Consider the following 23344-nt stretch of genomic DNA (forward strand, 5'->3'; position numbering starts at 1 on the left):
CGAGATGACAGGCAGGCTGGTGAGTATGACAATACGGTTTCATTGTTTGTTTTATGTTCTTTGGTGCTAGCTTTTTAATTTTATTTGGTGGCCCAAAAAAAAAAAAATATTGGCTAAGGCTTTTTTTCACATCTAAAATCAAAATCGCTGATGGTAGTAGGCGCTACTCCTGCAACTGCTGAAATTCTGTTTGTCCCCACGTTTATTGCCTGATGAAGCAGGCATGGCCTGCAAAACGCGTTGCACTTTTGGGGTACTATATAATAAATGTGATTACTATTATACAGACAGTCTTTCGTGTCTGCTTTATGGAGGTCCACCTCTTCCTCCAAGCAAATTTTAAAGGTTTTATCCACTTTTACCCTGCTGGCGCCTCTGTTCCCCGTTTGCTAAAGCATATACTGAACTACCAATACCCATGGTCCTCACTATCAAAGTTTGGGAGGTTGTAAGGAAAACCTTTATACAACCAGATGTATATTAACCATTTACTCCCCTTTGGTGCAATCCCCAGTTACAACATTTCCAACATATTCCTGACCCCATTTTTTGGGCAAGATTTGGAATTAAATGGGTTACACATATAATCACAGACGGTGGGATATCCACTTTTGATGACTTAAAACGAGACTTCTCACTGTACAATAAAATGTTCTTTAGATATCTCCAAATAAGACATGCTGCCAATTCCCAATTTTCCAGACCTATTACATTAAAATCAGATCCACTGGAGGCATTATTCCTGCAAAAACATTTGGACTCTCCCCTTTCAGCCATATACTCAACCCTTATAGATCCCCTAAAGTAAATAAGGCCTTTTAGGAATGGTGTGCAGATGTACCCGACCTGGAAGATTCTGAATGAAGAGATCTGTTGGAAGATACTGGATCATACCTTATCTCTATTAAAGACAGGTTCATTCAATTAAAATGTATTTACAGAATCTACTATACTCCCATAAGACTGGCATGTATGTACCCAGATAGATCTAATAGCTATCCTAGATGTGGTCAAGCTTCTGAAAACTTCATTCATATGGTTTGGGTGTGTCCCCATCTACAAAATTATTGGAACCAAATTAATTTATTAATTAATTTTCCTTCAAAAATGTTTTGAAAGACCCATCGCCATCGGCCCCAAGACCCACTTACTGGGAATAGCAGGAGACATAGCCCCCAATAGAAGATTGATGATATTATGGGATTTGCTGTGCTACTTTGCCAGGAAAACTATCATAATGCAGTGGATGCGACAAACTGCTCCAACAGTAACGGAATGGGTAAAAATGGTAAATACGGCCCTACCACTTTATAAAATAACATATATTCAAAGGAATTGTCCTCTTAAATTCGATAGCATCTGGATTCCATGGATCGAATATCTTAAAGAGCAAGGTATTGATTATGATACAAGAGAATCAGAAGTCACACTGTGATATACTGTTGATGATTGACCGGGTGGGGGAGGACCGTGAGAGATGAGGGTGGTTGGGGTGGGATGGGTTACTAACTGTTTATGTATTGTATTGCTTTACAAAAAAACAATACAAATTATTTGTTAAAAAAAAAAAAAAAATCTGATGTTTCTTTTGCCATTCTTATATCCTTAAGCAAACGGAAAAATTCAGAGCCCAGGACTAAATGTTTACTGAACAATGCAGAAATCACTCCTCACCATCCTACTGATCCTGTGGAGATGAGACGTATTAACTTTCAAACTCCAGGTAATGCCAGCTATTTCTTAAATCTAAAATTATACTGCCTGTACTGAATCGGTGAAAGAGTAAATACACGTGTGTGAGATTTTAGCATTTAATTATTTCATAATATAGTGTAGTTGAAGCCAAATGCAGCATAATAAATAAACTGCGCATATATGCGCTTTGGGTCCTAACGGAGTAAAGCGCTTTACAAATGTTTTGTGGTTGTGGTATATACTACCAATTCTACATAACACTTGCCTGTGTTTCTTTTTCTTTTTTCTTCACTGTAAAGGTTAATAATCCGGTGTTAGAAAATATAGTTTCTGTACATTAGGGTGAAGTCAAAGTGCTGATATCTAAGGTAAAAAAAAAAGTGTTTGTGGCTGTGAAACACTTCTGACAACTAGGAAAACACATGATGTTTAATAGGTAGACATTCACAATAATTTGTATAATACAATATAATATTAAGGAAAACCCAAAAATGATGCTGCGATGTGAAAATCACTGTCGCAGCAATAAAGTGGTGGTGCTGAAGACTTGACAGAAAAATGAAAAATATATATAGTAAAAAGGGTGCTGCGGTGTATACCACACTGCAGCACAGGATGTTTATTCCAAAAAGTGCACAGTTTGATAATACTATCTACAATAAAGAGAGCAGGTGCATATCATGTCAATTCTACCTCAGTGTAGCCTGTACATATAAAACTTGTGTATAAGTAAATCCAAAAGTAAAATCCAAGAAAAACATAAAAACCATTTTAAAAAATACAAATCATGCATAAATTATTTGTGCAAATACAAATTATTATACCTTATAAGAAAGCGCTGTGGGTAAAGTGTTTTTGTGCCAGAGTATTGGATGAATCAAGAGGGCTTACCTACAGTAATGTTGATTCATCCAATACTCAGGCACAAAAAAATGTACCCACAGCGCTTTCTTCAAACTGTGCACTTTTTGGAATAGACACCCTGTGCTGCAGAGTGGTATACACCGCAGCACCTTTTTTACTATATATATTTTTCATTTTTCTGCCTTCAGCACTTCAGTCTTCAGCACCAGCACTTTTTTGCTGCGACAGTGATTTTCACATTGCAGCATCATTTTGGGGTTTTCCTTAATATTATATTGTATTATACAAATTATTGTGAATAATTGTGGATTGCCAGGAGATCTGATTATTGTCAGTGTTTGGGATTTTTTTATGGGTTTTAAACTATTGTTTATTGCTATTTAAATTAAATAAAATTTATACTTGGTTCAGTCTGAACATTTGCATTGCAAGTGATGAATTTGTAATAATCACCCTTTAGAGGGCCCTTTTCTTGTCTTGATAACATATTGTTACTGCCCTACAATGGTGAGAATTGATATATTGGTATATATTGCTCATGTCAGGTTATAATTTATGTGGCGTAATGGTTGGTCTCTACCACGACTAAGTCATAGAGATCCTCGGTGAAGAACAGATGGAAAAAGTCTAGGACTGATCCTAGATGATCTGTCTCCACCTGGACTCGAGACTGGCCGGTGAAAGGGTGCACTATGGGTGCGGCGGAACCAGGGGGTTGCCAATCGGGATTTGCCAGCACCTCTGTGAGTCTAGGGGTCCTACGGGCCCGTGTTTCTGGTCGCTGTGACTGGGGTCTTACTACATGTGCCACCGAACCAGTTTCAACTACCATGCTGGTGCTCGCCACTTCACCAGGGTTGTAACAAACTTACCTGGTGTGGTCTATGCAGGCTGTTCTGATAGCGTGGAGCAGCTGGAGGAAGCTTCCTCTTCCTCTTTGGTTAAATGCATCTCCGGCTCACCTGTAGACGTAAATCAGCATGATGGCATCCCCGGCTCCCCTGTAGATGTGGGTCGACATGTTGTTTCTGGCAGGACGCACGCAGCTCAGAGCTGCCTTTATAGGCAGAGGAGGTGTGTCTGATGGGGTGTCAGCTGTGATGTCATCAGCTGACACCTTTTTGCAGGAGGTGCTGTCAATTCTGGGGGCTGGGCTTTTGCTCTGCCTCCTAGGTACTTAAAGGGAACCTTAACTGTAGGAAAAAAATGAGTTTTACTTACCTGGGGCATCCACCAGCCCCCTGCGGCCATCCTGTGCCCTCGCAGTCACTCATGGCTCCTCTGATCCCCCGCTGGCAGATAGTTTAGGTTTTGCCGACTGGGAGTCGGCCGGCCGCCATGCGTACGTTTTTACGCATCCCTGCTAATGCAGGAAGCTATTGCAGCCATCAACAAGTACATTTTTACGCGTTACGGGTATAATGCGTAAAATCGTAATGCGTAAAAATGTACTTATTGATGGCTGCAATAGCTTCCTACACCAGCAGTGATGCGTAAAAACGGACGCATGGCGGCCGCGAAACTAGCTGCCAGCGGGGGATCAGAGGAGCCAAGAGTGACTGCGAGGGCACAGGATGGCTGCAGGGGGCTGGTAAATGCCCCAGGTAAGTAAAACTAATTTTTCTTTTTACAGTTAAGGTTCCCTTTAAGGCCAGAGTATTCACTTGCTCATTGGCCTTGATATTAATCAGTTTACTGGTTCTTGGCCCTAGCTAGTCAGAAATTGAGAGTTACTTTTCATGTATTGCGCATCAGCACGATATATATGTACTCTAGTCAGTCAGTCTTATTATTTTGTAGTATTATATATTTGTAATATTATCATATCGTAATATTGTATATTATCTGTGTACCGACCTTTTGCCTGCCTCTTGACCTCGCTCTTGCCTAGCCCTTCTGTACCACTGCCATCTGATATATGTGTATGACTCGGCCTGTCCCTGAGTTTGTTACTGTTTGATCCTTCCAATACGACTGACATCTGACTTATGTGTATGACCCTGCCTGTTAATTGACTACGATTTTGCCTAACTATTGTACTTCACTCATCTGCTCTTGTGAACGACTTCAGCTTTACCCTGACTACGCTTTTCTCACTAGAACTGAGATTTACACTAGTTACGCTAGATCTCTTCACGTATCAGCGTGATAAGGGTATACGGCAGTACTTGTGACAAGTCCAGGGTGTGCTGGGCTGCTGGTATATACCTCACCATGAAAACCTGACTCAATGCTAGCACCACTCTGCTGCCCTTGAGGTTGAGCCTGCGCCACCTGCGGTCCACCGACATGGGGTCGGGTACGCCTGGCGCTACCAGGGACCCCAACCTTGTCATCACTATCAGTCACTGCTATCTACAGGTTGGTATTCTGACCCAGATGATTCGTCGGATGAAGCGTCCGAGTCGCTCTCACCTGACTCGGCCAGAATCCTGTAGGCCTCTTCCAGGGAATACCCCTTTCTTGCCATGGTGGACTGCTAAATTTAGGGGGTATTCCTCTGAGACTACCCAGGAAAAAGAGCACCTGTCTAGCAAACGGGAGTACTTTTGAAGTCAAAAAGCTGCGATCGCTCAGTTTTGATCAAAAAATATCAAAACTGATCTTTAGAGCGCCGCAGCTATTGTGTTGTGTTTTTGCAAAAAAAAAATGCCTGTCACTGCGGTGGGGTGGGATGAACGTAAGAGCGGGCGAACGATCAGGCGTGATCGGGCAAACACTGCGTTATTAGTGGAGTCCACACTAAGGTGACCCTATTGTACTGATATAGATCAGACTGCGATCAGTACTGATAACTTTCAGATACTATATAGTACCAATGCTGACTAGCGACAGTGATGACGCTAATCAGCGACTAATTAGTGACTGCGGTGTAGTTGGCTTGCTGACGCGAATTACCTAACAAAGGGGACTAGCTAACTCACTGGCCTGACGGTTAACACTAGTGATACTAAAACAGTGACAATTTTCACTGATTACTGTTTTTAAATCACTAGGATAGTGACAGGGGGATGATCAGAGCGCAATCAGATATAATCGGAAGCAAACAGATCAAAATCAGATAGCAATCGAAAACAATCAGATGCAATTGGAGGCAATCAAATGCAATCAGATGCAATCGAATGCAATCAGAAACAGTCAGAAACAGACAGAGGTCAATCAAAGCCAATAACAGGGCAATCAAGAGGCCGATCCGATGTCAATCAACAGTGCACAGACAATCAGATGTCAACCAGACACCAATCAGAGCTGATTACAGGCGATCAGATGTCAATCACTGCAGCTGTCAGATGTCAAACAATGTAAACAGCAGTCAATTGGTGGTGATCAGCGGGCAATCAAAGACGATCAGATGCCAATCAGAGTGAAATAACGGGTGATCAGATGTCAATCAACTGTGCACAGAAAATCAGATGCCAATCAGACCTCAGACGCCAATCATAGATGATTACAGGCGATCAGATGTCAATCACTGCAGCTGTCAGATGCCAAACAATGTTAACAATCGGTGGTGATCAGCGGGCAATCAGAGACAATCAGATGCCAATCAAAATGATAACAGGAGATCAGATGTCAATCAACCGTGTACAGACGATCAGATGTCAATCAGACCTCAATAAGATGCCAATCAGAGCTGAATTATTTAATTACTTAATATTAGAAATGCATATGAAAGAAAGCATCCTAAGAGTAAAGTTTTTTTTATTAATTTACCATATTCAGTACTGTAATGCTATGTTTTTGGCGTTGCTAAGGCCTCACACTCGACTCACACCAGCCTATAGGCCGGGTAAATACATAGCTTACAACTTCACACTGTATTAGGATATTTATTCAATTATTTACATTATTTACAGGTATAGCAGTGAATCATGGATAAGTAATAGAGTAAAGAATCAATACATTACCGGATATTGCATCATCACTCCGTATCGGGGGACCAGCGATCGTCAGGAGGCAGCGCATACACAACATCACACAACTCGTCAGTAGTGGAGAGTCCCATCAGAGCAAGGAAAATCTTTCTGTCTTATACTCATAGCTCCACCCATTTTCCCTATTGCATCCTGTAGATGCTCAGGCATGAGCTTCACTACGGTTGGATGACTTATAGTCAATATTTTCATGAACAGGACTAGTTCTAGTTAAGTCGTGCAATCCCTGAAACAGTTAATTCAGGGTTACGCGCTTATTGCAACACAATGTTATATAACCATATCACGTGCCACGCATGCTCAGTACTTGCTGTGATAGGGTGTAGTCGGCCTTCAGCCTATCCCCAACGTGGAAGTATGATTCATCCCTCGTGATCACTGCGTGATCGCAGTGCAAACAACATGTTTTCCTAACTTATAGTAACCTCTTGGTCTGTCCATGGTTTTCTATGGAGAATGGTCTCATCACTACTAAAAGATACAAAATATATATCCTCTCTACCTACAGACTAGCTTGCTAATGTGTTTCTCACCTAACAGCCAGTCATTCACACAGACTCTTCAGACTTGTATCACATTCGGTCCTTAGTGATGACCATTAACATATGAAACCATGACAACTTTTTTAATCTTACAACAGATTCCATATGCCACATACCAGTTCCATATGGATAGGATAACTATAACAATCATTACAATCAAAAGAGGATCACCATCCACTTCATCATTGTTTCTGCTGACGGCGAATAACCCATAAATACATCCCACCAGTGGTGAGAGGTGGCATCTGCTATGGCAGAGCCCACTTCAACAATTTTATTTGCAATCACAGTAGTACTGAGCTGGTGTACAATTATACTTCTATTCATATTTTTAATAGCACTTTTGACTTCGTTAGATTTTTCAACAATCTGCTTTAGTTTAGTCAGGTTTAGATCCCAATTGGGAACTTCCAAATGCCGACTCTTCCAGGAGACCTTCGTATTTAACTGTAAATCAAGAGTTAACATGAAGGTCTCATTTTCCCATTGGAGCACAGTGATATTGTGTATGCATCCTGCAAAAGGCACCCTCATTTTAGGGACCACCTGACGATCTGTCACTACACATACCACTTGAGGTGTTATTTCCACCATCCAGCGGTATGTTATAGGCATTATGGTCCACTCACATTTGTTTACAGTGTTCTGTAACAAACAAGGTTCATATACAGTAGACTGTAACTTACATATTTTACTGTTTAAAGTATTATCACCAAAAAGTCAAATCATGTGTTCTGTTGCTGTCATCAATAACCTGTCCATAAAACGTAGGTACCCAGAAGTGCTGATCACCTTCTGTTCCAATTAATAATGGCAAAATAACATGCTTACATATTATACTACTTTTAGTAACATTGTAAAGTGTTAATTGTCCCATGCAAAATGTATCATTGCACATCACTTTAGGTGCTTTGATATCTATCCAGTGATCAGTTCTTATCATGGAACTGATCACGGTCCTCCAAACCTCCTCATATCCAGTCAACAACATAGTTTGAAATAACCCTTTCTGTTGTTGCTGTTGTAAGGTTTGCATGGAACAGATAGTCCAGTTTACAATTCTAGTTATATCAACATCTGTTTCATACATAACAGAGGCACTTGCGTTAATTAAGTCAAGCAAATCATCATCTATTTTAGCTTGTAATTTAAATGGTGCCCATATAGTTGGCATCCATTTAGCTTGTAAAGTTAAGACATCATTTATTTTTCTTCCAGCGTTATGTAATCTATTTGCTAATGTTTCAATATCAAGACTATTAAGAGTTCCAGTCAATGTCCCATATCCTCCTAACAAAGTGTCATACCACTCTCTCCGTATTTGGTGTGGTTTAGAACAGTTTATGGCAGCTGGAAACGTGCATGAATCACAGTCTTTTAGGCATGTTGCCCCACCTTTGCACAAGTGGAAGGTAGCCTCTTTATATGCCCAGGGTCCACTTTAGCATCCATCATATCCACAAATATCAAAGTAGGCCCCACCGAGACATGTTCCATTGAAAGTAACATTGAGAACGTCACATGCTTGCCTAGCATTACAGGTAATGTTTCCCTGTAGACAACGCTTAGTTTTATTTCCCCACACGAAAGTCACCGTGGATCCCCTGTATCGGTTACTCGAATACCTGAAGTCCATGCATTAAAGAGAATCTGTATTGTTAAAATCGCACAAAAGTAAACATACCAGTGCGTTAGGGGACATCTCCTATTACCCTCTGTCACAATTTCACCGCTCCCCGCCGCATTAAAAGTAGTCAAAAACTGTTTTTAAAAGTTTGTTTATAAACAAACAAAATGGCCACCAAAACAGGAAGTAGGTTGATGTACAGCATGTCCACACATAGAAAATACATCCATACACAAGCAGGCTGTATACAGCCTTACTTCTGAATCTCAAGAGATCACTTGTGTGTGTTTACCTTCTGTCCCCAGCTTCTCTCATGCACTGAACATTACAGGCTTCCTGCAGACAGTTCTGCCTATGTCGTTAATTCCTTAGTATGTGACAGACCAGCTCCTTTCACAGCCTCCAGAGGAGGATTTTTATCCAGCTCTCTTCTATCACTGATAAGATAGCAGAGAAGCTGCTGGCTTATGTAAATAAAACACACACTGGAGTGTGCATAGAGGAACAGTTCAACACTGAAGAACTTGGCAGCCTTCCAGACACAGGCCGACAAGTCTGACAGGGGAAAGATACATTGATTTATTACAGAGATGGTTATAGTAGAAAGAGCTGCAGCAAGCCAGATCACATTAGAATAGGTTTAGGAACTTGTAGGATGGTAGAAAAAAACGTTGTAATTTTTGTTACAGAGTCACTTTAACGCCACAGCTTTCCAACCACACGATACCAAGAATTCCAATGACAATGCCACAGACATGAAAAACGATCTTCAAAAAACCCAAACAAGTATGACTTATTCTTGCAAATAACATTTTTTCTGTGGGATATATTCCCACTTTTCCTGTTCTGGCCTCATTACCAGCAGAGTTCGGTCCTTGCCTACTGCAATCACATCTGCTGGAGGAGGCGGTCCTTGGGGATTCTGGCCCACATTTTAGCTCCAACATTTACTGTATTAGTAGAACCAAAATATTCATCACCCTTTACTGATGGGCTTCCCTCTCTACAAATAAAGGAATTAGGGTCCCTTTACACTTAATCAGCTGCTGTTAACTGTAATCAAAATAACAACTGATGTACAGTCCAGCGTCTGTGTCCCCCTATGGCCTCTTTCACACTATACACTGGAAAAAAAAATTGAAGTCTTTTCACAATGCATTGCCATTGGGGAAAAAACAACAACAACAAAAAAAACAAGAAAAAACAAAAACAAACAACAACAAAATTGTATGCGTACTAATGCATACCAGCGCATTAAGTGTAAAAGGGCCCTCAGGAGAACCTGGGCTATACAACTCTTTGGCCTGTGTATACACCGTGTCCTCCCCTAAAAACTTTAATCCATCCTCTCTCCTTTTCCAATAATTAACTCACTATTTCCCAGGTTAATCATGATCACTTTAATTTATTTTTGATAGTCGGAGTCAATTACTCCTCCTATCCCTATAGCTCCTTTCTGAGCAAAACTGGATTGGGTAGCTATTTGCCCATAATGTTAGTCAGGTATTTTACATCCTATACCTGTGGGAATGGTTGTAACCTGTGAGGGGTTAATGATAACAACTTCTAAAGCATGCAAATCCAACCCAGCTGATACAGGTTTTCCCCTATATGGAGCTACCGCATCCTTATGCATTTTCCGATAAAGAATTGTTTCTACTTTAACCACCCCACCAGCTAGATTCTGGTATAAACAAAATCTGTTATCTTCACAGTTTGTTTGTATTATTTTAAACTAGCATATGCATACATTCTAGCATCTTTAACAGAGGTATTCTTGAACATATATAATACACTCTATATCAGTAAGGTCTCAAAGCAAACTTCATACAATTCATTAGAAACAACTCAATTCACACTTCATCATCAACACATTCTGCCACTTCATGTCATTCAGCTAGTCAGTACAACATTCAACCCTAGAGAAACCAGGCATTTCTCTGCAAGACAAGCAAATCTCATTTAGTAACTAATGACCTTAGCCCGTTTAAAAAAACAAGCTAGGCCTTTCGCTGCGCATGCATGTGCCCGCTGTGCACATGCACCCGCCACGCGCGTGCCCTCATACACCGTTGCGCACACGCTGGCCGCCTCTGGCCCTATCCTCCCTCAACTTTTCCCCAGTGTTTCTGCGCCCCTCTCTGCACATGTGCAGTGCTAAAAAAAAAAAAAAAAACTCTGAATAGACGCAGAGACACAGGCATATTATATAAAAAGTTTTTCAGTCTAATTACGCAATATTTTCATGCTACATAGCCATAATAGACTTCACAATTCTATTTCTTTCACACAGTCTCATCTAATCTAGCTTTCAGCTCAACAGGTAAACCATTTCACTCCTGCACAATTATAGCTAGAAACCAGGGGAAAAGTTGCTGGCACAGATGTCACCGTGACATCATAATCACATTTAACCCTGTAACCAAAAAGTGAGCATTTGCAGGGATTTGGAAGTTCTAGCAAAACCCAGCACAACACACAGTGCTGCACCAAACACACAACGCACACACACACACACACACACACACACAAGAAAGTTGCTTTACTATTTCTCACCTCTTTAACCATTTATTTTATCAAACAAGATGCATGTCCCATGAAGTAAGAGTTAAAGGTCAATATTTTTTTTTTACAGCATGTACTCCTGAATGAAAAATAATGCTTGCCAAGCACCCCCAGCTGAGGAGAGCAGCATCTCAAACACTCACTGGCTCGCACACATTCTTTCGGAGCACTCACCGCCCGTGCACAAATGCATTTCTTTTTTTTTTTTTAAGAAACCAAAAAAAACCAAAACATTCCTCTATGCATTCAATTAAACAAAACCAGACATATAAATACATGATTAATCAGGACTCGCTATAACAGATTCATCATATAAAACATTCACTAGAAACAACAAAGTTAACCCACCTGTCTTGTCCAGATTATATTACCATTTCAACTCTGCCAGTGCAGTCGAATACTGTCACTTTAAGAAATTTGCTTTACATGTTTAAACACAGCACTTCAAGTTTTATACTCCGAAATCTACGCAACAAAGATAGACTGTATTAAAAACCGTAGTTTTAAGAGCTGAGATTCACTGTTAGGTTACTTTCTGTCCCTTTTTCCCATCCCTATTTTATCATCAAAAATATGGGGTTTTCCTTAAGAGGGACAAAAACAGCAGTAACAACCTAAAAAAAAAAAAGTTCCCAGCTATTCCTAATCTTTTCAAATGGAACAAAATACATTTGTGCTAAACACTTCCAAAAAACGCAACAAAACAAAAAACAATTACTGCACTAAACCTGATATACTTATATCAAACCCAGTTCAATGCACATTGTCCTATTTCTTGTGCAATGATCAGTGGCAGAGTTTGGCTTCCTTTTATTTACAGAAGCTCCCTGCTCCACTGATAACAATCTAAAATGTGTCATCACAGGAGCCTATTCCCCAGCTACTTCCTCCAGTACATTTATTTTACCAGCTGCAGATTCTGTTACATGTTGGTATTTATCTGCAGCTGCCTGTGATGACACTTGTGCAACTATCACTCTGTCATCCTACTCTAGTTCCTTTTTCTAACTGGAATACCCTTTTTCCAACAGGAATACCCTCAAGTAAAGTAACAACATTGAGGGATTCTGATTCTTTCAACTTACACAATCTTTGTTGAAGCTTTCTATAAGCTGTCAACAACATTCCACTATGCCGCCCGAGAGCGACATCATTCCCCGCCTTAACAGGGCCCCCCCCTAGAGTCTTATCTACATCTAGAGAGAGCAACAACATCACCCGCTTCAACGGGGAACCCCCCCCCCTAGAGTCTTATCTACATCTAGAGAGAGCAACAACATCACCCGCTTTAACGGGGAACCACTATATTCCAGCATCAGGCAGCGTCCCTCAACCTCAAGTTGAGCCTGTTCTGCCTTTTCTTGATCCTGGAACGCCTTCTGCAATCGCTTGTGCACACCACGATATGCAGAGGTCAACACCCAGCTACTTCTAGCTGGGGTAACTGCATCACCTACCTTGGCAGGGAGTTTCTCAAGTACTTGAACTAAATCAACCGGTTCTGATTCTTTCAACTGCTTATCCCACGATTCTGCCAACCCATGGCTAGCTAATTCCACTGCTATAATATTATACGGAGACTCGGTCCAGCCGGGGATCTCCGCAGGTTCTTTTAGGGATTTGGCCTTTTCTTAAACATATTGCCTTACTTTTGGCACACTGCCAACTGGGCGTGGCTTTGACCAGAGGTGCCCCTCAACTTCTAGACACCAATGGTCACACTTCCCACAGATAAATTTTGCTTAGTTCAAGAGATATCTTGACTTGAAACTAAGTGGGAGGAGCTATCGACTCCAAACTTTGCCCACACCTGTAATCTGTCCTAAAATATACCATACAGGGGCAATTTTACAAAGATTTAGATTAATTGCCCCACTAACTGGCAAAATGCCAAATTTTGCAAAATTACACCCAGAGACCCACAGAATCATAGGCAATATATTTCAAAGGTCAAAGGTCATCCTCGTCGCCATTTATGTAAAGCTATGTTTTTGGCATTGCTAAGGCCTCACACTCGACTCACACCAGCCTATAGGCCTGGTAAATACATAGCTTACAACTTCACACTGTATTAGGATATTTATTCAATTATTTACATTATTTACAGGTATAGCAGTGAATCATGGATAAGTAATAGAGTAAAGAATCAATACATTACCGGATATTGCATCATCACTCCGTATCGGGGGACCAGCGATCGTCAGGAGGCAGCGCATACACAACATCACACAACTCGTCAGTAGTGGAGAGTCCCATCAGAGCAAGGAAAATCTTTCTGTCTTATACTCATAGCTCCACCCATTTTCCCTATTGCATCCTGGGGATGCTCAGGCATGAGCTTCACTACGGTTGGATGACTTATAGTCAATATTTTCATGAACAGGACTAGTTCTAGTTAAGTCGTGCAATCCCTGAAACAGTTAATTCAGGGTTACGCGCTTATTGCAACACAATGTTATATAACCATATCACGTGCCACGCATGCTCAGTACTTGCTGTGATAGGGTGTAGTCGGCCTTCAGCCTATCCCCAACGTGGAAGTATGATTCATCCCTCGTGATCACTGCGTGATCGCAGCGCAAACAACATGTTTTCCTAACTTGTAGTAACCTCTTGGTCTGTCCATGGTTTTCTATGGAGAATGGTCTCATCACTACTAAAAGATACAAAATATATATCCTCTCTACCTACAGACTAGCTTGCTAATGTGTTTCTCACCTAACAGCCAGTCATTCACACAGACTCTTCAGACTTGTATCACAAGTACTAATATAGTATATATAATATATACAGCATACTGAATATCATTGTATAAACTCAGCGTACATTTTCCATGTTAAGTATTTTTGACCAGTAGATGGAGGTCTTGCCAATAATGTAGATGTGTTATGCAAAGCAGAGTAACAGTGCAATTGCAAAAAACTGCTGAACACATATTTAGGGCTGGTTCACACTCAAAATGCAAATCGTGAATCACAATCGCCATCAATAGAATAATAGAGCGAGAATCAAAATAGAACAAGAATCACAACACAATCCCTCCCAAAGCGCTGCAAGCAGCGCATGTGTGGTTTATACAGATAGCAAAAACAGCAGCAGTTGCTGGCACTAGTTAAAGTGGACCCAGACTCTTACACAGTACGCAATTAAGCTTTCATCCCACATATAAATTCTGTAAAAACCCACAGCACTGTTTTTAAGTATGTGTCAGAGAGAGCAATATAATAGAATACTCTGGACTTCAGAGACAGACTGATCCCTGGGATCTCAACTGGAGGTACCTGGTGCCCCATTTCCCAGGTAGAGCGGTCCGACTACCTGAATTATGCTCTTTTGAGGCTATCTCTCTTTCCTCATTTTTTAGTTGGAGTGTTAATATCTAGTGTATTACCTGTACTGCTTTCAAAAGCTTTGTATATTTGTTGATCTGTTTAATAAAGCTTTTTAATACAAAAAAAAATAAAAATCCACAGCACTGAGCTGTGTGTGTTTGCTTAGCTACATTAGATTGCAAGTAGCCTTATCAGTAGCTGTGAATAAGAGCAACATGGCTATGTCTGTACATGAAAAGACTAAAGTTTAATTCTTTCTGTGCTCACTGAAAGTTAATCCAGTTAAAATGTTGCTTTTCTTTAGGGTTTTCATAAATTGTAATGAAGATTTTTCTCCCTAAAGATTATCATGTTGTACCTAATCTTTTAGAGTACAGTGGGAAGTTCTGAGTTTAGAGCCACTTTAATGATAAAACCCTGGTCATGTTTTTTTAAATACATATTGAGCCTGATGCAGCTGTCAGACTCGCCAGTGTTAACCGCTGGTGAGTCCAATTATCAGGCGACAATAACGATGCCTGATCCAATTGCAGTTAGCCCCAGGCAGATTGTTGAAAAACACACTTGGGCAGTCTTATTGCCCAGTGAGTTCTTTACTCTATCCTATTGCACTTTTCCTGCTGCCAGGAAGTGATACTTCTCATCAGACATGAGCGTTAGCTTAAAGGGACACCGAGCAGTGCAGAAACTATGGAAAGATGCATATAATTTTAAAGCTCTCTTTCTCCTCTTTCCAATGATATATAAACCGCCGCCCTACGCCTTTTAGTTTTCGCTATGTTCGCGATTTAAATTGCTGCAAGCCGCGATTTCGATCGCGAAAATAGAGAAAACTAAAAGGCGTAGGGCCACGGTTTAGGTGTCGCCAGAAAGAGGAGAAAGAGAGCTTTCAAATGATATCCATCTTTCCATAGTTACATTGTATTACACAGAGCGACTTTTTCTCAAAGTCAGCAGCTTCATTCAGCAGAAAAAGTCGCCCTGTGTAATACAATGTAACTATGGAAAGATGGATATCATTTTAAAGCTCTCTTTCTCCTCTTTATGGCGACACCCAAACCGTGGCCCTATGCCTTTTAGTTTTCTCTATTTTCGCGATCAAAATCGCGGCCGTGGCAATTAAACTGCTGGGTGTCCCTTTAAACCTGAAAAAACAGGAGACTCCCAGAGCTCCCCGTCAGTCCACATCCACAGCACCATGCCCATGCAAGTTGCCCCTCAGCATCATCTATCGTGTGCCGTCCCTTGTCCTTTCTTGCCAGGATACCAATCAGGGGCATAGCTTGGGGGGCGGGGTAGGATATGTGCCCCCGGGCGCTGGGTCCCTAAGGGGGCCCAGCCAAGACCGTGAGGTTTCATTTTTTTTTTTACTTCCCAGCCCAGAGAAGGGAGAGCGATCAAATGTCAATCACACTGCAGCTGTCAGATGCGAAACAATATAAACGGCAGGCAATCACTGGGCAATCAGAGCCGATCAGATGCCAATCAGAGTGAAAACAGGCGGTCAGATGTCAATCAACAGTGCACAGACTATCAGATGTTACTCAGACCTCAATCAGACCTCAATCAGAGCTGATTACAGGCGATCAGATGTCGATCAGACCTCAGTCAGATGCCAAAACAATGTGGTAGGGGCCAGTGAGGGATGATCAGCTGGAAATCAGGGGGGCAATGTGCAGGGTCACTTACAGCAGGGCTGCCGTCCTCTCTGGTGGTCGATCTGGAACACTGTGGACACCAGAGGAGGAGGCAGCCCATATAATACATGTTGTTTGCAAAACAACGTGTATTATACATTTCCATTGGCTTGTTTGAACGATCGCCGCCCACCGGCACTGCTAATTGGCCAGCGGGCGGAAGACACGAGGGAGGAGCAAAGTGCCGGGGATGCCGCGTATAGGCGCACGCGATCCCCAGCAATAGCCTCTCAGGAAATTCACGCAAATTGGCATGGAGCAGTCCTGGGGCTGTCGCGCTGCTCACGCCAATCGGCATGGAGAAGTCGTAGGCAGGTTAATATGTGCTATACTCCCACCAACTGGCATTTTGCTTAGAACAATACAATAGGGTTAATTTACTAAGGTGGGATAATAATGTAGAGGACTGGAGGACTTAAGTGATCTAGCAAAACTGGACTGAATTCTCTTCAGGTGAATTAGCTGGTAAATGTTTGACACTGTCTATTTGGTCATATCCGAACATTGCAGGGGGGCAGCTGGAAGGGTAGTGAATTACAGCTTATGCTCTAGCAGTCAACAGAAAGAATATACTTTGTATCTTTGATAAAACCAGGATAGCCTGGATTTATTTTAGAATGTTCTCACTGTGAGTGTGTCCATGGGACTGCAGTTGAACAATCGCCATTCATTTCTCAGAATTTTGCTGTCTATACAGTGTTTTTATATGACATTGGCAAGGGCTGCAAAAAGTATGTATGGGCTACTGACTTTTTCTGACTTTCTTTATCATATTTCAATAAATATTCTTCATTTCAGCAGTATAAATGATAACCACTCTTCTGGACACCGGTGATTGAAATATATGCCCTGTTTACTGTCTCTTATCCCAACCAGGTTGTAAATTTCAGTCTATCGCTGCACACTCCCATTCCTAATGACAACTGAGCTCCATGCACTGGTTTCATTGGCTCCTGACCCTGTGATCACTGTGAGCAAATCACAGTGATCACAGCAGTAAAATAGGGGCTGGGGAAAAGGCTCCAATCCTTAAAGTTAACCAGAGAGGATTAAAAGTAAACGTTTTATACATACCTGGGGCTTCTTCCAGCCCCATCCGCACAGATTGCTCCCACGCCGCCGTCCACCGTCCAAGTATTCTCCTTCTTCGGTACTGGGTTCCGTAACTTAGGCCAGTCGACGCAAGCGCAGTGCGCTCTCTCCGGCGGAGAATAGTACTGTGCAGGCACAGTAGCTCCCAGCACCAGATAGAGCGTCCTGCGCATGTTCAGGCTTGCCGAAATTACCGAACCCTGTACTGGAGCTGGAGAAGGGGAACCCTGTACTGGAGCTGGAGAAGGCTGAGGATGGCAGCGTGGGAGCGATCTGTGCGTATGGAGCTGGAGGAAGCCCCAGGTATGTATAACACTTTTACTTTTGATCCTCTTTGGTTAATTTTAAGGGGCCTAAACTTTCCAGTCCTGAAAGGGTTAACACAAAGTCAAAATACAGTTCACATTTATCACTTCTTCACATGATTTAAATTAGAATCAGGTTCAGCTTTTTAGAACATTATTAGAAAGGATCTGGGTGGAACCTGTTCCATTTAAACCCTTAAACATTTAGTTTGACTTGCTTTTGTTGGCTTTGTATGACCATGTCTTAAAGGGATACTGTAAGGAGGTCGGGGGAAAATGAGTTGAACTTACCCGGGGCTTCTAACGGTTCCCCCCAGAAATCCTGTGCCCACGCAGCCATTCACCGATGCTCCGGCCCCGCCTCTGGTTCACTTCTGGAATTTCAGACTTTAAAGTCGGAAAACCACTGCGCTTGCGTTGCCATGTCCTCAATCCCGCTGATGTTACCAGGAGCATACTGCGCAGACACAGACCATACTGGGCCTGCGCAGTATGCTCCTGGTGACATCAGCGGGATCGAGGACTCGGCAACGTAGGTTTTCAGACTTTAAAGTCTGAAATTCCAGAAGTGAACTGGAGGCGGGGCTGGAGCATCGGTGAGTGGCTGCGCGGGCACAGGATGTCTGCGGGGGACCATTAGAAGCCGGGTAAGTTCAACTCATTTTCCCCCGACTCCTTACAGTATCCCTTTAAGGGAAAGAGCTTTGGGAGTCAACAACTGAACCTTAATCATTCTACTGTCCGGAAGTTCACCGACAGATAGAGCTAACATGTGCAGGGCCTCAGAGCAGAACACGAGATGGGGAAATAAGTCTAAAGCCCCATCTACACGATACAATTTTTTGTGCGATTCAATCGGATCGAATTTGATTGATCGATTAAATCCGACATGTCCGATTGGGTTTTCGATTCGATAGTGTGGTCGGATGTCTTTGTTTTGCAATGACATTCGACCACACAATCGAATCCCGATCGGACATGTCAGATTTAATTGATCAATCGAATTCGATCCGATCGAATCGCACAAAAAATTGTATCGTGTTGATGGGGGTTTAAAGAACGCAGATTTTCAGTACATGACCTACAGGTATCTTTACAAATTATTGATGTCAAAAGTGCAAGAGTGCAACAATAGAAAGAAGCTGCACAGTTTACATAATTGCTCAGTAGGGAAGTCGGCAAACTAGGAAATCTTGTTTGGAAAAAACATTGGAGTAGCAGTAAACTTGAGCAATTTAAAAAAAAACAACACGCACATACATACACACGTTTTATCAAATGTGCAATTAAGTAGTTTATTTAACTAAGGCAGAATTGTCTACATTAAAAGATTAGTTATGTTTAGTTATTATACTACACAGAACAAAAACAATATTTGCAGTGGGGTATACACCCAGCCTTTGTACAATAACAGTAATGTGCATAACGATAGTCCATGTAGAAAAAGTCCAGCGCACACATCAAATTCCACAAGAAAAAAGTGTGAGGTAAGAAAACAACAACAACAACAAATAACATTTGTAAAGCGCTTTTCTCCCGTGGGACTCAAAGCGCATAAGCATGGCTCAGACCATCGTGGTACAGAGGAAGACATTTTATAAATCTGGAAATGCCAGGCTAAACAGGTGGCTTTTCAGTCTGGATTTGAATAGCTCCAGGGATGGTGCTGTCTTTACTGGGTGTGGTAGGGAGTTCCAGAGAGTAGGGGCAGCATGGCAGAAGGCTCTATCTCCAGATTTTTTGAGGTGCACTCTGGGAGTGACCAAGTTTACAGAACTTGCTGATCTGAGGTTGTGAGAGGTGTGGTGCAGCTTCAGCAAGTCCTTCATGTATCCAGGGCCTAGACTGTGCAGGGATTTGAATGTCAGCAGTCCAATCTTGAAGAGTATTCTCCATTCTACTGGTAGCCAGTGCAGTGAGCGAAGGATCGGTGTAATATGACAGTGGCGAGGCTGGTTTGTTAGCAATCTGCAGCAGAATTCTGCACTAATTGCAGGCGACGCAGGTCCTTTATGGGGAGGCCAACATAAAGGGCATTGCAGTAGTCCAGACGTGATGTGATGAAGGCGTGGACTAGGGCTGGAAGATCCTCTGGGGGAATCAGATGTTTAATCTTTGCAATGTTCTTCAGATGAAAGGAGGAGGATTTAACTACAGATGAAATTTGGTTTCTGAAACTCAATTCCCCATCGATTAGTACGCCAAGGCTGCGCACAAAGTTGGAGCTGTTTATGTCTAAATTCCCAATCCTGATTGGTGTTGCTTTAGGATAGAGCTGTTTTGATGGCGGGCACTGGCTTTGGACAAACAGGACCTCAGTTTTGTCAGCATTCAGTTTCAACCAGTTATCATTCATCCATGCCTGTAGCTCAGCTAAGCAAGAGTTTATTTTTGGGGTAGGGTCTGTTCCACCAGGTTTGAAGGACAGGTATAGCTGTGTGTCATCGGCGTAGCAGTGGTACGTCAGGCCATGTCGTTGGATAAGTGTGCCGAGTGGCAACATGTAGATTGCAAACAGCAGAGGGGATAGGATTGATCCTTGTGGCACTCCGAATTGTAGAGGTGCAGGTTTGGACATTATGGGTCCTAGGGATACTCTCTGTGTTCTGTCAGTCAGGAATGATCTGAACCACTGGAGGACTGATCCACTGATGCCACAGTACTCCTGCAGTCTGTTAAGCAGGATTTCATGGTCAACTGTATCAAAAGCCGCTGAGAGATCCAACAGGATTAGGATGGAGCATTCCCCTCTGTCCCTTGCCATGAGCAGATCGTTGCAGACTTGGATGAGGGCTGTTTCACAGCTGTGGTATTTCTTAAAGCCAGATTGTAGAGGGTCCAGGATGTTGTTTACTGACAGCCAGGTTTCAAGTTGCAGATAGACAGCCTTTTCAATAACTTTACCTAAGAAGGGGAGGTTGGAGACAGGTCTGTAGCTGCTCATTGCATCTGGATCCATGGAAGGTTTTTTAAGAAGGGGCTTGATGATTCCTTCTTTTAAAGAGGTAGGAAACCTCCCTGCTTGTAGAGAGCAATATACTATTTTGTGAAATGCTGGACCAAGCAGGTCAGGGCATTTCAGCATATGTTTAGTTGGTCCAGGGTCCAGGTCGCAGGTTGTCTGGCGGAGGCGACGGAGGATGTCTGAGATCTCTTCCTCACTAATACTTTTGAAGTCAGTCCAGGGTGTTAGGTTGTTTTTGCAGCTATTTCCAGGAGTTGCATGAGTCTTGGGTGCTGTGGACTGAATGAGAGACCGAATAGAAGATACTTTGTCAGCAAAGTAGCACGCAAATTTCTCACATAGCTCCTTTGAGGGAGTTATAGTAGGTTTTATACAGGATGGATTACATAGTCTATCAACTGTGCGGAATAGTTGGGCTGGTCTGTTGGCGGCCTTTGCGATCTCCTGTGATAGGTAGAAGGATTTTTTCTTGGTGATCGCATTTTGGTAGTTTTCCAGGTGAGAGACAAGGGTGTGTTTATCTTTTGAATTCTGGGATTTTCGCCACTTCCTTTCTAGTCTGCGCACTTCTTTCTTCATGTCCTTTAGTGAGCTGTCAAACCACCGTGCATGGTGAAGTGGTGTAGACTGTTTAATGCGAACTGGAGCAAGGGCGTCATAGGCAGATGACACTGCATGGTTGTACATCAGGACCATGGAGTCTGGGTCTGCGCAATGATTGGTTAATGCGTCGAAGTTGAGGGTATTCTGAACGTGCTGGGGTGAGACATCTTTCAGTGGACGGTATTTTATGAGTTCTTTCCCTCTGTGTTTTATCGCTGGTGCTGTCAGAGAGAAGTGGATGGTGTGGTGGTCTGACCATACCACTGGGTTTATATCCATGTGTGATATTAAAAGTCCGGAATGAAATATAAGATCCAGGGTGTGCCCTTTCGTGTGGGTGGGGAGGTTGACAGCCTGAGAGAGACCCAGTTCATTCATTATGAGAAGTAGTTCACTTCCTAGGTGGGAGTCGTGATCATCCACCCATGCATTGAAGTCTCCCAGGATGATCCATCTAGGGTGTTCCACTGTTAGGCAGGATAAGAGTTCAGATATTTCCTTAAGAAAGGCTGGACCATTTTTTTGGGGGGGAGGGCGGTATATGAGCAATATGTTGATGTTTACTTCTGCTGACAGTTGGGCTGCAAGACATTCAAAGGTTTCAGTGGGGCCTATGGGCAGGGGCCTTATGTTCAACGAGGATCTGAAGCATATGGCAACCCCCCCCCCCCCCACAATGCTAAGGTGCTTACATACTCTTAATGCATATATACTGTATATGAGGTGTCACCATTGAGTAGATCGCAAAGGACTTCATGGTAGATCCCAACTGCACTACATTTTCCATTCTGTATATATGTTACGGCTATATTTAATTAAATTTAAGCAACTTTTAATACATTTGGCCGCAGCGAGACGGCCGTAAAATAAGTGTAAACATTCCATTTCTAACATTGGCCGCTGCGCTGCGGCCACTTCGCTAATTGGCCGGCAAGAACCCGAAGTGGCTGGCCAGAACGCGAAGTGGCCACACTTCGGGTTCTGGCCGTAACATATACATACAATATTGTACATCATTTTGACTTGCTACTTTTTAAAGTATCTCACAAGCTGAAAAGTTGTGGGCACCTCTGCTGTATGTAGTAATGCATAGCAAAGAAGAGTTGAGCACATCCAGTGGATAAAAAAAATCACTTTTAATTAAAAAGACAAAGAAAATGACATAGAGTAGCACCGATGAAATCCACTCACAGACCCAGAGTGGTTGGTAATGAGGAGGCAAAAGGTCGACATGCATTTCACATTTAATAAAGTGAGAATGAAAAGTAAAGTTTTAATGCCACTAGCTAACTTAAGTTTTGTATCTGAGTGCCTATATTACTATACACATTTGCACAAGGACTTCACACCCCTTGGTTGTATGTAAAACTGAGTTGGATAACAATATGGAAATGGAGCAGAAAATACATATACTGAATATGAAAGTAACGCCAGACATTTTTATTTACATGCCCTCAGATGAAAAGTTTGATAATATGGTAATATGAACCATATTATTGTTAGTCATTTGGCAAACGTTCAGTGTATATTGCATTTGTATAGCATTACGGGAAATGCTGGCACTATATAAATCCAAAACAATAATTATAATAATTTGTATAAGCTTTTTTTTTTCTTGTCCCATGCGGTATGGTAACTGTATAGAGTATAATGAATATTTGGATGCTAGCATTTCATTCTTAGTTGAAAAATCACTTATCACTTATATATTTAATCACTTCCAAATCCTTGGTACGTGTATATATATAGGCCCCTGTGTACTTCACTTGTGGATCAGGGGCGTATATAAACGCATTGTTTACTTACCGCTGCTAATCATGATCTCCACGCTTTTTCCGTTCGCCTTTGTTGCATCCCCGTCCTTCCATGATCAGTGAATGAGAAACAGCTGTTCCCAAACCTGATCACAGTCCCTGTGATGAATGAGAGCTTGCAGCAGTGAGACACATCTGTGTGTACGGTGAGCACGGAGGCTGGCCAGCATCTTGATATAAATCTTTTTCAGGGACTGTCTGCAGGATAGGGATCTGCAGGATAGCCAGGCAATTTGCATTGGTTAAAAGAAAATAAATATGTCAGCCTCCATATCTCTCTCATGACAGGTTTTATTTAGGAGATACAT

General features: G+C 42.1%; 1 protein-coding gene across 1 annotated transcript in view; it reads left to right on the plus strand.

Annotated features, from left to right (window-relative positions):
- LOC137509805 (receptor-type tyrosine-protein phosphatase S-like) overlaps positions 1-23344 on the plus strand; it is a 782862-nt gene that overhangs the window by 521019 nt on the left and 238499 nt on the right. Inside the window, exon 22 of the mRNA XM_068233857.1 lies at positions 1611-1723. Coding sequence (XP_068089958.1) covers positions 1611-1723 — 113 coding nt within the window. The remainder of the gene's footprint in view (positions 1-1610; positions 1724-23344) is intronic.

Source organism: Hyperolius riggenbachi, chromosome 1 (genome assembly GCF_040937935.1).
Source record: "Hyperolius riggenbachi isolate aHypRig1 chromosome 1, aHypRig1.pri, whole genome shotgun sequence".
In the NCBI taxonomy this organism is placed as follows: Eukaryota; Metazoa; Chordata; class Amphibia; order Anura; family Hyperoliidae; genus Hyperolius; species Hyperolius riggenbachi.